This window comes from Mastigoproctus giganteus, chromosome 13, assembly GCF_048544385.1.
Source record: "Mastigoproctus giganteus isolate SK-2022 chromosome 13, ASM4854438v1, whole genome shotgun sequence".
NCBI lineage: Eukaryota > Metazoa > Arthropoda > Arachnida > Uropygi > Thelyphonidae > Mastigoproctus > Mastigoproctus giganteus.
Window position 1 is genome coordinate 82,220,973 of NC_143587.1, and position 21,119 is coordinate 82,242,091.

Below are 21,119 nucleotides of genomic sequence, written 5' to 3' on the forward strand. Positions count from 1 at the left end.
ATACCTTTTACATTCATTCCATTATTTCATAATAGATTATATACACATGTGTGTGTACGCTAGGTTTTCTGAAAAGAAAATTCAAAGTTTTGAACAACTCATCTTTTATTCTTATTTTTACATAAATATATAATAATAATTTTATTTATCATCAATTTTCTATACATAGAACGAATAATTTGACCAGTTGCAGAGGGTTCATTTCATGAACCCCAGTTTGGGAAAAGCTGCCTTATACAACAGTATAATCACCTCCTTACCCCTACTGGAAAATTTCCTGTATGTCATTGACAAAACCCCATACCTGGACTATCCTGGCAGCCTATTTGCACTGCTCAGAGAATTATATTCGATTGCAATATTATCCCCAGATATTTATTTATTCTCCATTAACATAAGCGTGATACCACACGGTCGGTACATTAATCTGGAATTACTGCTACCCATATGAAGTACCTTGGACATTAAGCATTAATACAACTTCATCAGTATCATTAATAAATACTGAAAGCAACAATAAGCCTAGCATTGAAATCTGGTTACTCCACTAACAACTCTAGTCTAAGAAGAACAGTGCTCATTGTTACTCATTCTATCTTCTCCCATGTAACCACCCATTACTCATAGTAGTTTTCCCCTAATTCCACATTGCTCCAATTTTTTTCAGCAGTCTATGTGGAACAGTATCAAAAGCTTTTCTGAAATCAAAGTATAATGTAAAAAAGTATTTTTTGCATCCATTTCCTTTGTTACTGCATCAGCATCATAGTAGTATTCAATCTGATTGGTCAATAAGCTCATCCCTTAATACTTTCGCTGCCACCTACATGAGAGAAATCATTCAATGTGCCATAATTTTTGGAATGTTGGAAAAAAAATCAACATTCCAACACCCCCAGCATACCAAAAATTCGTACAGAATAGAGTGGATTCCGGTTATTTGGGCCACCGGTTAATCAGGACAGCTGTTTATTTGGGAAAATTCTTAAAGAAGAGAACCTAATTGAGAAAATAGCCAGGGTTTACCTCGCTTAATTGGGACAACATGCTGTTTAATCGGGGCAGGAGACTGCAGCACTCAAGATTACCCTACGATTGTCTCTGACCGTATCACATGGTTCGGTCGGATTTCTGGAGGTCACGACCATATAACAATTAGCAGTCCCCTGTTTATTGGGTTTTTCTGTTAGTGCAATCTATTATAAACAGATAGTAAACTCGACCTTATTGCATTTGCAATAACACCGATAGCTGGAATTCTGTTGGTTTTCATGTTATGGTGAAATGTGTTTCCCCTTCCATGAAATCTTCAATCATATAAAAAACAAATTTTCAGAATCTTCTCTTCATTCCTATTTTTTAAGCTTCATAACTTGTTACTCTGTTCTCACTGTGAGTATCACGTTACTTGCGATTTGTGTGTATATGTGTGCCATGTTCTTTGTTATTGATTGCTTATCTTTTTTACTGTTTTAAATTTTAACCCCCACCCACAAATATTAGTGAATAGAAATATCAACTAGTTACTATGTACATATTACAGTATGCATTAATTAAGCTATGCACGTAAGCGTAAATTTATTTTTATTTTGCTAACCTGTGGAAAATATTCTTCTGATTTTCACGTATCATTTAATTTTTTAATTGGTAAGGTAATAAAGTGTAAATTTTGTGCTTGATATATCTTTACTTTTATAGCCTGTGGATAATATTCCTTCTATTTTTGCTAATTAGAATTGCTGTTTAATAGAATTAAAATTCAATTCACAAACGAGATCACAATGACTGGCACTTACTACACATTGTACAGTGAACGGTACTTTACTATGGTGAGTCCATCATAACGTGATTTGATCGTACAGAAAATCAATCGTAAAACAGGGGGGGGGGGGTCCATTGTATTTTTAACAATTTAGCAAAACACACATAATTGGGACAGCCGCTTAATTGGGCCACAATGAACTAGTCCCGATGTGTCCCAAAAAACCGGAATCGACTGCAGTTTAAAACTGTGTGGAATTCACTGTTAAAAGCTATCATTTACTTTTGTACTGAGCTGCAAATCAGAAAAAATTCATAAAATTTTATAAAAAGTATATTTATGTATGCAAACTAACATCAACATAAGCAAGAAATACAAACAAAACTGTGTACCAAGTCTATAAACAAACAGCAAGCATTACTGCAAATGCATTCCACCAGTGTGCCAATACTGAGTAGTTGTTAATTTCATGTGCCTTTATGTTTATAGCACTTGTCGGTTGACTGCTTTTATACGTTATGCCATACATAGTTTGGGTGCAGTGCAGCACAACACTCCTAGTGCTGTTTTACACATATAGGTGTTGAGGCAGTGAACATGCTAACAGATTCCTCCTGTGATTGCTGTATGACTGCATTCCTGTCTAGATGGTCCTGCACGGCTTCTTTAACCAGTGACTCTACCAAATATAAAAATGATCGAAAAGACTAGTTGAAATCGAAAATAAGTGACACAGAGTCATTGGAGGGGTCAGCATGACATTACTATTTTTAGTATCAAAAGAAGTTTGAACAAAACTGGTGAGCCATTCTGCTGAAAAGGCTCTTAAGGCATCCAAGACCATGTGGATGAATAGTGTGAACAAACTGAATGAGTTTGATTGGGCTTGCATAATCAGACTCAGCAAAGTTGGTTAACAATGGCACCAGTGGATAACAGAACACATTATTCAGCATTGAAGAATCCAAACAAACATCAGAGCACGATGGATTGGATAATTTTCTGGAAAGCAGCTGCTAACAGGTTTGTCACTCACTGAGGAAGGATTATAGATTGTTAATTCATCTTTTAGACATCAAATATCAGTAAGCACCAATAATGAAGACAAGGTTACATTTATTTTTTGTATTATTTTGACCTCCCCCCACCAACACACACTTCCAGAATGAAGAATAGCAAATGAATTATCTTTTTTCGACTGGGGTTTTACTTGGTACACTGATTACTTTAGTTACAGTGCATCAAATTCACATGGTAATACATGATGTTTATGATGTGTATTTCTATATACATAGTTTGCTTGTGGCTGGTCTGCACATTGTTCAGGTTGAAAAATTTAGAATAATAGAGATAAAAAAGCCCTGCTTCCTCTGCCATAGATTAGCTTATTACTACAGCCTTGGCTGAAGAAGACTTAAAATTTCCAATTCCCAACGGATTTTTAAATTAGTGACAAGCAATAAAGATAAATGGTGAGCCATTATAATATCACAGAGAACAGTGAGAGAGAGTATGCCTTTAATGAATAGAAGAATATTCCTGTATTCAGTAAAGGCCAACAAATCATGCACTATAAATCATAATATTTTTTATAACAGCCAGTCACAACTGAAATTTATTCAAGAAATCCCACAACTTCAATAATTTTACAGTATATTCAGTCCTGTTCTTCTGTCATTTCTCAAACAGTTATGTAACTCTTAATTATAACATATTGATAATGCTCAGCCTTATATCACTAACGTTGTCAGATATTTTCTTTGCAATTCTGACATATTTTCTCAGATTGTCAAGTCCAACCATGTCGCTCATTAATCATATGAAGGATATGATGGAACATTAACTTTGAGTCATACTTCAACAACACTAAACAACAGTAGCTTTAGCAAAACCATTAACCCAGAAATTAAATTACTCAGGAGAATGACAAGCAACTTTTTTGAATCAATGTAAAAATGCACAATAGTTTATACTGATAGAGAAAGAAACGACTATTATTTATCTAGAAAAGAAAAGAAATGTGACTGGCTGTCATGAAAGACATCATAACGGATGGGCTGAGAAGCGGCAACTGAAGTTTAACATTGACAAATGCAAAGTACTGCATATAGGTAAAAGTAACCCCAGAGAAACGTACCAACTGTGTGGTACTACTCAGAGAAGTAGAGAATGAAAAAGACCTAGGGTAACTGTGCAGTCAGATATGAAGTTTTCTGAGCACTGCAGACAGGGCTGCCAGAGCAGGTCATGGAGCCTTGTCAATGTTATACAGGAATTTTGCTAGTGGGGAGGAGGAGGTGATTATTCCTTTGTATAAGGCAATGGTGAGGCTATGCTTGGAGTAATGCATACAGATCTGAAGGCCTCATTTTAGGAAGGATATAGAGTTGCTAGAACAAGTACAGAGAAGAGCAACAAGATCAGTGAGGGAAATGTAGGGGTTCTCATAACAAGGAGGCTTAAATTCTCATTGAGGTGTATAAGGCCTTGAATGGGTTGAGCAGGCTCAATGCTGATGGGGTTCTTCCTCTTGCTCAGATTATGAACCTGAGGGGGCATAAATTTAAATTGAGAGGACAGCTGTAGAATAGACATGCAGAAATTTACCTTTAGCCAGCAGGTAGTTGATTGCTGGAACAAACTTCCATCTGCCGTTGTGGAAATTGATAGCTTAAATAAATTCAATGAAGAACAAACGTTTAGAGCCAATGGTTGTGTGAAATGGGATTTTTTTTTTGGGTGATGCTGTATAAGCTTGCTTTCTTGCATCATATGCCTCTACTAATGCTAATGTCATACTTCATATTGATATATACAGATACTCTCCGACTTATGACGAGTTCTGTTCTGGTACTTCTGTCATAAGTCAAAATGGTTCGTAAGCTGAACATAAATAACAATGGTAATATAGGGGTATGGTTCCCAAGGTTACTAAGAAAATAATAGTAATAATAATAATAATATAATAAGAAAAGGGAAGTAAAAATTTCACAATTAAAGATCTTAAAATTATTCACTGAGTGTGAGAGAGAGAAAGAGGTGCTAGACTACTTTTCAGCAGATGGCAAAGGAACAATCGAAGTCTTCTTGAAAAATTTGTGTAATGCTGACTGACTGTGCACTTTGCTTTTTATTTTCATTGTAGATCTCCATGTAGCAAGCAAGGGCACCTTGAATGTTCTGTACACATTTGAATATCTTTCAACATTCGGATCCACTGCTTCCAACATCTACATTCCCTTATTAATTATGGCAAATGACTGCATCTTTTTTGCAGGCTCTGGTGTTTCTTCTACCTTTTCTCTCACTTCTTCTCTAACGTCTTGTAGTTCCAGCTCAATCAGCTCATCATTAGTTAATTCTTCTTCTGTGTTTTCGACAAACTGCTCTACATCATTTGCATCCACTTCCAATTCTAGCTGTTCTCCAAGTTCTACAACTTTTTACTAATCTTGATAATAGCGCTATCCTTATCAAACCTAGGGACATGAATTTCCACGAGATTCTTCCATATGTCACTCAAGCATTTATTAGTAACCTCATTCCATGCTACAGCTATGTTCATTATGCAATGCAAAATGTTATACGCTTTCCAAAATTCTCTCATAGATTGTTTACCCACTTTGAATAGCAGAAATACCCTGAGAAATATAAGCTTCAAATGCAGCAATAATTCCTTGATCGCATGGCTGGATAATTGATGTAGTGTTTGGTGGAAGTCACACTACTTTAACATCAGGATGAATGTCATCCAGGTGCGCTGGATGTACGTACATGCCTGATTATTCAGGCATTTTTTTTCCAAAATAAGGTTGTTTCATCCACATTGAACATTTGCTTGGGCAAATATTCTCCCTCTTCAATGATACAATTAAACTTCCTTAAAAGCTTCGGCACCTTCCCCACTAACTTTCACATTATGCAAATTGTAATGTTTTCTAAACCTATTAAACCATTCATTACTTTCAACAAATGTTTCTTTGTAGTCATTTCCTGCACGTAACTTTAAAGTTTCGAAAAGGCTTCTTGTTTTAGCCTAAATAGCTAATAAGCTGAGGGGTACACACTTCTGAGTTTGATCCTCTATCCATGCAACTAATAACTTTTCCATCTCATGAATAGGCCCACTTATTTTTTTCATTAGTATTGTTGAGCTGATAGACACTGACACTTTTACTGCTTCGCGAACTCTGTCTTTGTCCTTCATGATGGTGAATATAGTTGAGTGAGATAAGGTGAAGTTGTGAGCCAATTCCATTATGGATTTATCTTTTTCGTGTTGTGTTATTATTTTCAGCTTTGTATCTAAGCTTATTGTTTTCTCTTCTCCTTGACAGGAGATGGTGAATAAATTTTATGTTTATTAGCCATATTAATTTGGGGTAGCTTGGTTCCCAAGATAACAAAAAGGATGGGGATCATACAGCGATAATATTACATTCACTAGCTTTGAAGAACAGAGACTGAGTCATACTCAGAGTAGCTAGGATTAATGAGGAGTACAATGTATACAGAAAAGATAGACAGAGTAGGGGTTATGCTGTTAGTTAAAAAACAAACAAAATCAATGGAAGTGCATCCAGTTGACATGGGTGGACAGTGCAATGCTGAGTCTGCTTGGTGTGACAAACACTGGGAAAGGGAAAATGAGAGTAGGAGTGTGTGTTATATGCCTAATGACTCTGATGAGTACAACAAACAGTTGTGTAGGGAAATAGAGTAGGCCAGTAAATCAGAACGTCTTGTAATTGGGATTTTAGCTTTCCAGATATTGGCTGGAACTGTGAGTTGGTCACTCGCACGCTAGCACGAGTTTTGTGGATTTATTGGAGGACTGTTTTCTACAGCAACATGTTCAAAGGGCAACCAGATAGAGTAATCTTAATTTGATTATCAGCAGTGATTATTCATGCATTAAGGATTTGAAGATAAGAGAACCACTAGGTGGCAGTGATCACAGTGTACTGATGTGAGATTTACTTAAAGATGTAATTACCATCAAGGGTAAATGGAAGGGTCTTTGTTTTCGTAAAGGTAGCTAGTGGTCTCAGACAGTTTTTAAATGCTATACAGTGGGATCAACTGATGATGTTACCAAAGGTGAATTCTAAATAAGAAGCTTTAAGGGACTTAATCTTGGAGGCAACTAGGCTTTTCATACCAACTAAGAAATACTGTTCAAGCCTAAATGGATGTCAGATGAATTAATGAGGCTCGTGGCAGAGAAGAAAAATGCATATAATGCATATAAATTATCAGGTAACACAGAAGCCTATGGCAGATATAAGCTGGTCTGTAATCAAGTCACAAAGGAGGTTAAGGCTGGCAAAAACAGATTACAAGAAATCTTTGGCAAAGGATGCAAAGAGTTCTTTACTTATGTAAACTCTAGAAGGGAATAAATCAGATTGGTCCACTTAACATAGAGGGTTCGATTATTGATGATCCTGCTCAAGTAGCCGATAAACTGAATGAGTATTTTGCATCTACATTCACACATGAGAAGTTATTCAAGGAGGGGAATGACAGAAGTTTATCAAACTCTAGCAGGGAGCTAAGTGATTTTGTAATAACTGAGTGAAGGAGAAATTGTTGAAGTTAAATATAAAAAAAGCACCTGGGGCAAATGTAGTCTATCCAGTTATATTGAAGGAGGCAGCAAGGGAAATAAACAAACCCTTTGCCATAATTAAGCTGTTCAGAGGTAAAGTGGTATAAGTCAAGAAAAATCGATTTTTGACTTATACCATATTTTGATACTACTAGGTGAAATGTGTTCACAGGCAAAGTGGTATAAGTCTAACTTTTACATTGACAAGTACTGCTGCCACACGGTCAAAGAGCCTGATCAGAATCACAGAGTGTCGTCAGAGGTACAGTGGTATAAGTCAGTGTTAGCTGTCAAGACACTTGTGTGATTACAGACTGTGTTCCGTGAACAAACTTTGTTTGAAAGTCTTTTATTGACATTTCTTGAAGAATTATGGCTGGTGAAGAAGAAATATTACTTGTACAAGGTAAATACATTATAATAAGCTTAAAACTATGTTTTGATTTCATAACCTATAAAAACATGTTTGCTGGTCGGAATTATATTATATGAAAACTATATTAACTACATGAAGTTGACATTACATGAAATTTAAAGTGTTTGTTTATTTTCACATGTAGACAATGACAGAGAAAGCCTTGACAGTGGTACTCCACAACTGAAAAAAAAAAACAAAAAAACATAGAAGAGATCCTGAGAGTCATAAATATACAGAAAGAAAAAAGAAGAGAAATATGGGCGAGTATGTCACCAGAAATAACAGAACTGTGAAAGTTAAGGTTTTTATCAACAAAGGCTGTGGTTGTCAACAAAAATGCCTCCAAAAAATAACGTTTGATGATAGGCAACTAAGTTTTATTAACTTTTGGTGGACTAGCAATTATTCTAGACAGAACACTCACTTAAGTGGTGAATGCAAGTTAGAAGTCATTGTCCTAGATCCGGAGAGAAGGGGGCCTAAGCAAGTTTCTTACAAATATAATTTGAATATTAAAAACAAGACCATACAAGTTTGTAAGTCATTCTTCTTAGACACATTTCAAATATCCTATGGACGTTTGGCCAGTTTCTTAAAAAAAGAGGAAGAGGGTAAGGAACCTGGTGAAGATTTAAGGGGCAAAGGACCACCTTCTAATAAAATTTCAGAAGGCTTAAAAGAAACAGAGAACACATCCGAAAATTTCCAACTTATGTTAGTCACTAGACTAGACACAACAACCCAAATAGAAAATATTTGAATGCAGACTTAAAACAAAAAAAATGTATGAACTGTTTGTTTTAGAGTGTAAAGTCAGGCAACAAGCAGCAGTAAAAGAACATGTTTATAGGCATATATTCAACTATGAGTTAAATTTATCTTTTATTGCTCCTAAGAAGGATACATGTCAAATGTGTGATGCCATGAAAATAAAGATTGATGCATCTGAAAAAAGAAAAAAGGCAACTTCAAGTACATCATGAATTGCATTTACGCAAAGCAGACAAAGCATGTGAAATCTTGAAGAACGCTACCGATGATTGCAAGAATGATAACAATATCTTAGCTTTTACATTTGATCTTGAAAAGGCACTGGCCTTTCCTAAGTTATCCACTTCAGTTGCCTATTACAAGAGAAATATGTACACATATAATCTTGGTTGTCACAATTTACATAATGGGGAGGGCCACATGTATGTATGGGATGAGAGGGCCACATGTATGTATGGGATGAGACCGAAGGCAAAAAAGGAAGCCAAGAAATTGCAGCCTGTCTTGTGAAGCTCATCAAACAATTTGGCAATGGAAAAGATCACTGCATCATGTTTAGTGACTCGTGTACAGGACAAAACTGGAACTGGAAACCGACACTTAGCCTTCTGAAGCTACTAACACAGTACAGATAACTCCATCAAGACTAGGCCACCTATTTATGGTAAGTGGTCATTCTTTTTTGCCGAATGATCACGATTTTGTTATTATTGACTCCTCATCAAAGCCCAAGGTGATTTTCACTACAGCAGATTGGTATGAAACAATAAAAGGTGCCAAGAAGAAACATCCATTTCATGTACATAAAATGGATAGGACAGATTTTCTATCCACTGAGCCATTATTAAACCATGTAGTCAAAAAGAAAATTAGCACCCAAAACAACAATGTCAACTGGTTAAAATTTCAATGAATCAGGTTTACAAAAAACGCTCCTTGTTACCCAGTATAAAGAAATTTTAAATGAAATTTAAGGATTCAAAACTATCAACATTGAACCATCTCTCTCATATCGTAGAGGCGCCTCTGTAGCCAGGTGGGCAGGAGCAGCAGTGCATAGCACACGCTTCTTGATTAGACTTGGGTTCGAGCCTGTGACCACCAAATACGGAGGATGCGGAAAGTCAGGGAATGACCACCACATATCCCTAGAGCAACATCGCCTTAGTTGCTAATACTTCTAAAAAAAAAAAAAAAACAACAACAACATATCATAGAGGTAGACCCCCAAAAAGTGAGAGAAGTTTGAGAGAAGTGGAACAGCCAATATTATACATGGAACCAATTCCTGTATCAGTTGCAAAGAAACAGGATATGCTAAGTCTACTTCGGTACATCCCACCAATCGACCAGTGTTTTCCACAATTTGGTTATTGCTAATGATGCTACTGCTGGTGCAAGACAAGAGGAAGCAATGCCAGATGATGATGAAGCAGAAGAACAAGAGGGTGAGAGGAATTGAACATTCTTCATGGTTTAACTTTAACTTTTTTTAACATGGTTTAAAAAGATTGAAAGCCAAGTTTTTATGTATTTATACCTGTTTCTGGCTAAAAAATTAATAAAACATTTATGTTGACTAAAAATGTATTATATTTTGAATATTAAGCAATCCTTATTTGAGTTTTTTAATACAAGTTTCATTTTTCATAAGCTGAAATGCAAAACTTTCTCTGTAAAATTAAGAGAAAGTGACTTATACCACTTTACCTCTGAACAGCTCAATTATGGGAGCATCCTTAGAGTCAGGTGAGGTCCCCCTGGACTGAAGATGTACAAATGTATCTCCAATTCATAAAGGGGTGCAAAGGGTGACACAAATAATTATATATATATATATATATATGGCACACCTCCGTAGCCAGGTGGGCAGGAGCAGCAGCAGCAGCAGTGCATAGCACACGCTTCTTGATTAGACTGGGGTTCAAGCTTGTGACCACCAAATACGGAGGATACGGAAAGGTCAGGGAATAACCACCGCATATCCCGGAGCAATATGGCCTTAGTTGCTAATGCTCCTAAAATACAAATAACAAACAAACAAATAATTATAGACCTGTTAGTTTAAGTTCTGTTCCAGGGAAAATAATGGAGTCACTGGTTAAAGAGGTGATACAGGATCACCTAGACAAGACTGCAGTAATAGTTCAGACACAGCATGGGGTTTGTAAAGGGAAAATCTTGTCTGACCAATCTGATTGATTGGTCAGACTGGATGCAAAAAATAATTTTGACATTATATACTTGGATTTCAGGAAAGCTTTTGATACTGTTGCACATGGAAGACTGTTGTACAAATTGAAGCAGTATGGCATTAAGGGCAAGTTGCTGCAATGGATAAAGGGATGGTTGAGTGGGAGACTGCAGAGAGTGGTAATAAATAGACACTGCTCTATGTGGACTAATGTTATTAGTGGAGTCCCCCTGGGTTCAGTGCTGGGCCCATTGTTTTGTGTATTTTTCAATGATATCAATGAAGGTATATCAGGGTTAATATCCAAGTTTGCAGATGATACAAAGGTTGCCAGTTGTTAATGATAGTAAAGACAGTATACTACAGCAACAGGATCTAGAAAAGTTAGGCAGATGGGCAAAGCTGCATATGGGTAGCAAAACCCAAGAGAAACATGCCAACTGTGTGGTAGTACACTCAGGGAGGTGAAAAATTAAAAAGACCTGGGGGTAATTGTGCAATCAGATATGAAATTCTCTGAGAAATGTAGATGGGTTGCCAGAGCAGGTCATGGAGTTTGTCAATGATATATAGGAATTTTGCTAACAGAGACAAGGTGGTGATTATTCCTCTATACAAGGCAATGGTCAGGCCCCCACCTTGAATACTGCATACAGGTCTGGGGGCTTCATTTTAGGAAGGAGTTGCTAGAACAAGTACAGAGAAGGGCAACACTGCTGACAGGAACAAAGGGGTGCACTTATGAAGAAAGGCTTAAGTTCTGCAAGTTGCAGCATCTGGAGACTAGGCACCTGCGAAGTGATCTGATTGAGGTGTATACGGCCTTGAATAGTTTGAGCAGGCTCAATGCTGACAGAGTACTTCCGCTTGCTCAGATTAAGAACCTGAGGGGGTGTAGATTCAAATTGAAATAAGACAGTTGTAGAATAGATGTGCAGAAATTTGCCTTTAGCCAGCGGGTAGTTGATTGCTGGAACAGACTTCCATCTGTTGTTGTGGAATAGCTTAAATAAATTTAAGGCTGAACCAGACAAACATTTGGAGTGACCGGATAGGTGAAATGGGAAGGGTTTTTTTTTTTTTTTTTTTTCGGCTGATGCTGAATAAGCTTGCTTTCTTGCATCATATGCTTCAACTAATGCTAATAACACAGTACTTAGCACAGGATGTCGTAATTGTCATACATTGTCATCAGCAAGTGCAACTTATTGTTAGGACTCAAAAATTCTATATACATATTTTTTTTTTTTTTTCGTAATTTAAAAAATTTTTTTTAATTTCTAATTTTTTAAAAATTGAATATATGCAGCTGTCGTAACTACGAATTGTCTTAAGTTGGAAGGCTGTAAGTCGGGGAGTAGCTGTACTGGTTTTCACATTATATGTCTATAAAGGTAAAGAAATAATTTTAATAATTTTTTTTAACCTTACCTATTTGTATATCAAACATCAGATAAATCAATCTAATAAATTAAATTTAACAGACTAATCGATTAACAGCAGCTGTAACAGTGAAAGTGATTTTTTGTAATGCTACTATGTGGATGTGCAACAGCCTGGAAAGCAAGGTGTTAGAGGCAACAAGATCTGCTGTGGGTGCTATGAGATAAGTATATACGTGGGTTATTAGGGTTACTATGAGCAGAAAAGGTGCATGCATACTTGTGTTTACACTAATCCTAGGAATATAGCAAAAAATGTTGATGAATTTGAAGTATTGCTCAATTTATCAAACAGACATCACCAGAGACACTGCCACTCAAACATAAGGGATATAGAATTTGAATATGGTGAGTACAACATGTACAGAAAGGGCAGAAGGGTGGAAAGTATTTAGAGTTTAAGGCTGTATACCTAGCTAATGTGGGTTTGTCAATTTGGCTAGTGCAATGTGACTGTGATGAGTACAATGAACAACTAGGTCAAATAAGTGGGCCAGTATATCAGAATGTTTTATAATGTGATTTTAACTTTGTATACTGACTGTAACTTGTGGGTTTCTCACTCATAGACCACTTCTAAATTTATTCAACGACTGTTTTCTACACCAGCATGTTAGAGAGGCAATAAGAGAAAGCAATACTCTTGGTTTGATTATCAGCAGTGGCTGTTCATGCACTAAGAATATCCAGGTAAAGGAATCACTAGAGTTGTTCTTTTACTTGGATATTCCCTCCACGTGAGAGACATTTAAAGATATAACAACTGTCAAGGGTAAAGAGAATGGATTTTGTTTCATGGTTGTAGACAATTTTTAAATCCGTTCAGTTGGACCAACTGCAAATTCTAAATGGGAAGCACTCACGGAAGTAATCATAGAAGCTAATAAGCTTTTTACACCAAAGATATTGTTCCAGATTTAGATCTAAACGAATGTCAGTTGAAGTGATGAGACTAATGGCACAGAAGAAATATTGATGGGATGTTTATAAATTATAATGGGACAGAGAAACCTGCAGTAAAAACAAGTTAGTCTGCAGTCAACTCACTAAGGAAGTCAGGCAAGCCAAGGCAGATTATCAAGAGCCAGTGTAAGAAAGCAAAGAAATGTAGCAAAGATACATTCACTTTGCTACATGTAGTAAAGTGAAAAAAGGCGGCAAAGAATAGGAGTAAGTTCAGAACACAGGTTTTGAAAACAAGTGGAGAAATACCATCAGAACCTGGGGCTTTCTTAGCATCAAGCTGCATCAAAATCCTTCTGACACCCTTTTGATGGAAGACCACAAGAGGCACTGAATGGAGCATGCTGGGAGGTGTTTTACCAAGTTCATTAATACGAGTTGGAAGAAAAATGGGATGCTAGAAGGTCAGCTTTATCCTTGGCTGAAGTGACAAAAGAACCATCTGGTTTTGACAGAGGTGGGAGAAGAGATGGGCAAAAGTTGCAGCCAATAGCTTTGGCAAGAGACCAGAGCTTGGCTACCATTAAGGTAAGAAGTAAGTTTTCTACTCTTAGCCTGTTCAAAATCTAGTTTGGACTGATTAATAACCGCTTTACAATTGTTGCGATCTCTGGTGTAGGCAGAAAATGAAACTGAAGAATTGGAAACATGCCAATTACGATATGCACCACTCTTCTCTTGAACAGCCTTAGCACATTTATTGGAAAACCAAGGCTTAGATAAAGGATGAGATTTTAGGGTGGAGTGTGGAATAAAGGATTCCCTTCCTACAAGAATAATTTGCCTGTCACAATCTGAGCAAATGTCAGAAGTTTTGAAACAGTAATCCGACCAAGGAAAAAAAGAAAAGAAATCTCGCAGGTCATTCCATTTTGCATTCTTGTAATGCCAAACAACACGAGATTGGGAATAGCCATGAGATAAAGGCTCCATTGGAGAAGAGACAATCACCAAGTTGTGATTTGAGGTGCCTAAAGGACCACTCACTTCGAACTTGAACTTAGAAGGGTTGTTTGTAAGAAAAAGATCAAGTATGTTGGCTGTATGGTTAGAATTGTCTGGTATTATATCTGGTAGGTAAATGAACAATTTGTGCGAGGTCATTAGTGATTGCAAAAGCCTCAGCATCTTGACCAGCTGGGTCTGCTTGACTAGAAAATGGAAGCCGACTGGAGTTGTGAACATTAAAATCAACAAGGAAAATTACCTCACTGTTAGGAAAGTTGGACTGGCGAAAGTCAAGTTGCAAAGAGAGGAAATCAAAGAGTTCCAAGGATTTGTGGAGTTGGGAGAACGGTAGAGACAACAGATGAATTTGACAGAATGAGGTAGAGAGATTTTAAGCCAGAGAAGATTGGAAAGAGGAGATTCCAAATTACTAAGTGTTCTGACAGTGAATATCAGAACGGACATATGCACAAGTACCACCTTTGAGGCAAAAGGAATCATACAGTGAATAATTTGGCAAATGAGTTGAGCAGTAGTTGAATCAACCGATAACTGAGATTCTGTCAGAAAAAGTACATGGGGTTTGGAAATGGACATCATTGAAGCATGTAGGTAGCAGTAATCCCAGACTAAGTACCAACTGTGTGGTACCACAATGAAGGTAGTAGAGACAAAAAAAGACATAGGAGTAATTTTGCAGTCAGACATGAAGTTCTTTGAGAAGAGCGGATGACTGCTAGGGCAGTCCACGGGGTTTTGTCAATGATACACATGAATTTTGCCAATAGAAACAAGGTGATTATCCCATTGTATAAAGCAATGGTAAAGCTACATCTTAAGTTTTGCATATAGGATTTTAAGATCTGGATCTGTTGCAACAGATGCATAGAAGAGCACAAAACTGAGGGGAACAAAGGGGTCCTTTTACCAAGAAAGACTTCCGTTTTGCAAGGAGATCTGACCGAGGTGTTTAAGGCTTTGAATGGATTGAAATCTAAATATTGATGGAATCCTTACTCTAGCTCAGACAACACACATATGTGGGACAGTGCACAAATTTAAACTGAGGAAGGATGGTTGCAGGATAGATGTGCCAATATTTGGTGTCAGCCAGAGGGTAGTTGATTGTTAGATCAACAAACTCTCATCTGTTGTTGTGGAAGTGAATAGTTGGAATAGATTTTAAGGAAAAATTAAACAATTTAGAGAAGATGACAGGTGATGAGGGAAGATGTTTTTTTTTATATATATATAAAATGTTACTTCTAAGACTTTAGTATCAACGTGTTCAAAAGGTTCTGTTTTGAAAAGTGATAAACCAATTTCTTAGCAGAAAATTCAAGAAATTCTAAAAAGGTATTTTTATATTATTTATTTCCCACCTCTCTCACCCAATACTTAAGCAGATTCATACAAGAATAATTAAACATTCAAAAATTTCAATATTGAGACCTCAAAGGGACCATGTGGGTTACTTTGTATGTATATCAGACTTAGTGCACCAGCAAGCAGTATCAAGTCTTCTTGGAAGTAAAATAAAAATAACACTGTTTTTAAAGCTAGAACATTCTGAAACAGCACATGAATGGAACTAAAAAAAAGTAAAGTAAGAAAATATGGCAAAACATGTTCTCCATGACAATTATCTTAAGAGCTTTCATAACAATCTGACCTGCCTAATGCTAGTATTGTTGAACCTCTTAAATCTGGTATTTCATTATCTAGCTTTTTAGGAAAATGTACAAATCTGGCAAACCATCTGACAATTGGCACACTTAGTTCTTCAACTGTCCATTTGCCAAAACAAGGCATGAGAACTGACTATTCAGGGCAGGGATTTCAACTTAGAACTGTAAGTTTGTATGGATTAACATCAAAAAAGTGTATAATAAATTTAAGTTATGAAACTGTCTAATTACTATTTGTGGAAAGAAGAGTGCTAAGTGAATCGACATTAAGCAGATCCAATTAGCACTCTTAACTGGAGTTATAAAAACAGAGGGCTAAATCAATCTACTTTGTCAAATCTTCTTAAAGAAGGGGAGATTTATCCATAGGAAATAATGTAAATAATTTTATTGGTTGACATAGCCAGTGTTTCTGGATGATTTTAAGGCACCATTTCTCTATATAACAATAATAATTGTAGCAGAAACACCTGAACTTTAAATATAAACTTTAACAGGTTGCAATACTGTTAATTTTCAGACTGCTCAAACTACAAAATGTAATGTAAATCTAGCACCCTCCCAAATCCATTCTTTTCAGAATGTCCAATTTAGTTTCCAATGACAAGTTTTTTTTACAACTTTTCACATTATTAATACTGGATGACTCAATTGATTTCTTTGATGCCATTAAAGGAAAAAAGGGAAGTTGAAACCACCTACACAGTAAACTGAAATCAGTCACACAAAGTGCATTTAATACAATGCAAAAACCAGAAATGGCTGGAAATAAAAACTAAATCAAAAACAACATTACTGACCAGTGCTAATGTCAGTTTGGCTAAAAGCAACTCCCTGTCAGGATATGACTGTTCCTAAAGAGAAGTTTTATAAACAACACTTCAATGAATTTCAGTTAATTAGATCCCACATGGATGCTCCCTTTCCCATACCACCACTGGGTGAAAGAATATATAAATGGAAAAATATTTTTATAATTTGCAAGAAATGATGCATGTGACTATAGCATTTTACAGCTGTGGACACAGGAAACTTGTTCCAGTACAAACAGCTATGGAAAATTAACACAGAGATGTATATTACTTTTTCACACAAAACATCTTTTGGGACAACAAACAGATGGCTTTCCAAGTTTCTCTTTGTCATAATTTGGAAATTCCTTGCAGCATTTCCAGCTCAGCTTGGCTAGCAATTCAGCCATTTTTTTGTTAATTACAATATAATTTAAAAGTTGGTTTTTAATAGCAAATTCAAAGAATTCACCTTTTAAAGTTATGGATTGTGAATTACAGTTGACTGGACATTAAAGTGAATTAATTTTTTTCCCTTGATGGGCCTCTCATGCACTCAAACACTGAATGTGTAACTACTCCCAAGGTGTTTAGAGTGGATAATGCTATTCTGGGGGAATAGCATTATTCACTCTAAAATATATAGAGAGCAAACAAGCACCGGGTTAACTGTAATATAGCAGAGGACAACTGTACTTGCTTACTGAATTTCATAATTTGTACATAAAGTATTACAAGGAGTTCACTAAACACATTTGCTGTTTATTGAAATCCTTTTTTTTTTTTTTTTTTTTTTTTTCAGCTTATTGTTTATTAAAAAATCTCAAAACTTTTCACTATTTGTAACTCCATGTCACCTAAAAGATTGTGAAACTTTTCTTTCTTCCCCTTCTAAAATATATTATATTTGAAATGAAACTATATTTGTATATTACAAAAATAGAGAAGAGAAAAAAAAAAAAAAAGAAAAAAAAAGAAAGAAAATGGTACTTTATTAAGGGGGGGGGGGTGTTGCTACATTTGAATAATATAGTATAAAAATGAAGTATTTTTTGTAGCTCTGCCCAAAATCCAAAAATTTTTTAAAGTTCTGACAGATCAGATCTTGATGTTGCCAGATTTGAGAGGTTTAACTGCATATTATATAATATAATAAACATTGCAATTTGCCTACTTCAGAATAAATAACAATGTTTTACCATACTCCAACTAAAATTCATAAGGAGAAAAACAGTCAACAGTGTTTTAAAATTAACTGTAAACTTCTTGTTAATACATGAAAAGTTAAAATAAACTTCTTGTTAATACATGAAAATATTTCTTGGATACTATACTGAGATAAACAGATCTGGTAATAGATAGAGATGAAACCATTTGTCAGAAACAATTATCCATGTTTATGAATTATAAACAGCTTCATCCAAAATTTTATTGCTGTAATAACAACATTTTCACATACCTGCAAAGGTGAAAGGATTTTGACCTAATCAAGATCAATATATAGTTTTTACAGTTAAAGTAATTTGAGTTTTTTTTTTTTTTTTTGGAATGCAAGTGACAAGCACGGTCAAAATTACAGTGGAGCCAAATACAGTTTTAAGTGCTTTGAAAACTTTCCAGATAGAGAAAACCATGGGGAGATCCTATACGATGCATCTAAAGATCCAGATTACCATATTACAAATGAATGGTTAATCTGTACTAGACTGAGTACTGCAAGAATAATCTGAGTTTGTTGCTGCTGATTAATAGTCTAATGGCATAGAGCTCAGACTGTAACATACCTATCAGTTGAGATACAGTTGCCTATCAATTAAGTTAAAAATGCAGTTGAGAAAGATCATGATAGGACTTATGAGAAAGAGCTTCATGGAATATAAAAAAAAAAATGTTTTGAGTAGTATTTCTTACGTATAAAACGACAGCTGTGATCATTGCCTAAGATTTGTTGCATATTAAAAATGTAGGCATTGGCTCTGTTAACCAGACAGGGAAAAAAATCAGCTTTCCATTATTTTACAAATAGTAAGCAGCACATAGCAACAGGCACACTTCAGTGGATCTTTGGCCCTATGTGGAGATGAGTCAAGTGAGTGTTCTGCAACTGAGCAAGAACAACTTCCTGTCTGTATACTAATTTCCAAAATTGGAGCTTCTTGATTTGGAAGTCAGTTGTTGATTTGATTCTGCCATATCCACTAGTGTTCATCTTTGCATTTAATTTCAGTAACATATAAACATGTAAGTAACATAGTATTTTTGTAGTTGAACCTACTGCGTGATCAGCCAGTTCATTTCTAATGAGTTCTGAATGTCCAGAGATCCAATAAAACATGATCTGACCACTTTTGAAGAGCCTCATAAGAGTGGATTGGATTTATCTGAGAAGGCAGGTGGTTGCTACCAGAAATATGCAGTCGATGGTCATTTGAGAAACAGAATGAAGAACTTAACTCAACAGTCTGATTTGTTTGCATATCCTTTAGATAATTATGTCTTATTTATTGTATGATGGTAGAATTCAGTGCCTTATATAATTTCATGAAATGTGTAAATTGTAAAACAGAACATAATGTATTTGATATTACAAATTATATGCTTAAAACAGAAAGATAATGGAGGTTATCCGCTAAAATCAGGAAGAATAAGTATGGCACTTTTTTCCCTTTTTCTTTTTTTTTTTTTTTAACTGATTATTCACAATCAGTTATATGTGGAGCTCATGTTTGTGACAAATATAGTTTTAGGCGATTTTTTCTGTTTGGCATATAGTAATGCAAAATAAAACTTCTTCCTTAATATTCTTAGCTTCCAACATGTAGCATTTCTGCTTGTGTTTTCAATTTATACAATTCTTCTTGAATTACATCTGTAATTGCTTTTCTTTGTTCAACCTAAAACAAAAGGTGAAAAGGAAAAATTAGAATGTTGCTTATTTCACACATGGTTAAAAAAAAATTAAATGATCTTCCCTGTGCTGGGACACTTCATCTCTAGAAAGTAATGGTTAATTTCAGAGGTTACATGACAGATAAATGGCAACACCAATCAGATACCTTCATGAGAGGTCTGAGAAGTTTACATCAAAAATAAAGTGTGCATTGATATGTGATGATTTCATTTCTTTTTGTTTGACATGGTTTGGCTTGGCCCATGTTGTTATCAATGAAACCACGAATGCAGTTGCCAATTATGACATTCCACACAGTTATCTTACCTTTACTGTGGCAATTCTTTGGAGAGGTCCTATACTTAATCAACATAACACTTGGTATCCCAAAGCACAGTAAGTGCAAGAGTGATTGAGGAAAATATATCAATGAAACCATGAATGCAGCTGCCAATTATGATATTCCACACAGTTGTTTGTTTGTTATTTGGTTTTTAGGAGCATTAGCAACTAAGGCGATATTAATTTTCTGTTTATACTCTGGCATGACAACCAAGTCGGTAGAGTTTACAATAAATCGTCAATACAAATATTTATCGTATTTAGTAGTCACTTGGCTACGTCAAGCTCCGGGAATATGCAGTGGTCATTCCCTGACCTTTCCACATCCTCTGTATTTGGTGGTCATGGGCTCGAACCCCGGTCTAATCAAGAAACATGTGCTACGCACTGCTGCTCCTGCCCACTTGGCTACGGAGGCTTCCACACAGTTATCTTACCTTTACTGTGGCAATTCTTTGGAGAGGCCCCATCTTAATCAACATAACACTTGGTATCCCAAAGCACAGTAAGTGCAAGAGTGATTGAGGAAAGTAATGTGGTAAATCCAAATGAACACATTTGGAATGTTTCTGAACTTATAAGCCAGAGCACAACATCCTAATTCAAACTGATAACCAGCTAAAGCTTTAAATGAGAAACCAAGTAAGATTTCATTCCTCACATAACAAAAACCCATAAACTTTAACAAACATAATGTTTGTTAAAGTTTATGGGGATCATACTTGATATTAGAAATTACTTTTTTTTAAACAGATGTTTTTATTTTTTTATTTAATGTCCCAATACATGGAGAACAGCAAATGTATATGAGGTGTGGCAATAAAGTTCCCATACCGGTGCTAATGAACAGAAGTGGTATGTTGTAGTTCAAACTACCTCTAACAGGTGGTGGTACAGATACTGTCCACTAGGTTGACAGGTTGCAAGTAACAATCAATTTTTAGTATCTTTAAAGTTCTGTGTCACAATATTTCAAAACAAACAAATATTAAATTTTGCTTTAAACTGTAAATATTTATGTATGAAATTAAAAATTGTTTATGACGATGGAACATTAAGTCATGCCAATGTGTTTGAATGGTATAAGCAAAACAAAGTGAGATGTAGGATGTTTGCAATGACACAAGAAGTGTGCATCTGTCATCCTCTCGAAATGAGGACAGAGTTGCTTAAGTTCAAGAAATTGTGGCAACGGATCATCATTTGACTGTCAGAATGATGGCTGATGAGTTGGATATGAATAAGGAGATGATCTGTCAAAATCTGCATGAAGATTTATGGAAAAGGAAGGTCTTTGCA

The 21,119-nt window shown here is 35.7% G+C and overlaps 1 protein-coding gene across 6 annotated transcripts in view; it reads right to left on the reverse strand.

The window, feature by feature from the left end:
• Nucleotides 1-21,119, reverse strand: part of Taz (tafazzin, phospholipid-lysophospholipid transacylase) — a 254,338-nt gene that overhangs the window by 8,992 nt on the left and 224,227 nt on the right. For 4 of the 6 annotated variants that reach the window (XM_090387179.1, XM_090387177.1, XM_090387178.1 and 1 more), the window contains one exon: nt 19,293-19,482. The exons of 1 other annotated variant lie outside the window; for it this stretch is intronic. In XM_090387179.1, the coding sequence (XP_090243305.1) occupies nt 19,393-19,482 (90 nt within the window). In that variant the 3' untranslated portion in view covers nt 19,293-19,392. Of the gene's footprint in view, nt 1-1,713; nt 2,057-19,292; nt 19,483-21,119 lie in introns of those variants that run through there. One more of the 6 variants, XM_090387176.1, reaches the window with a different exon arrangement.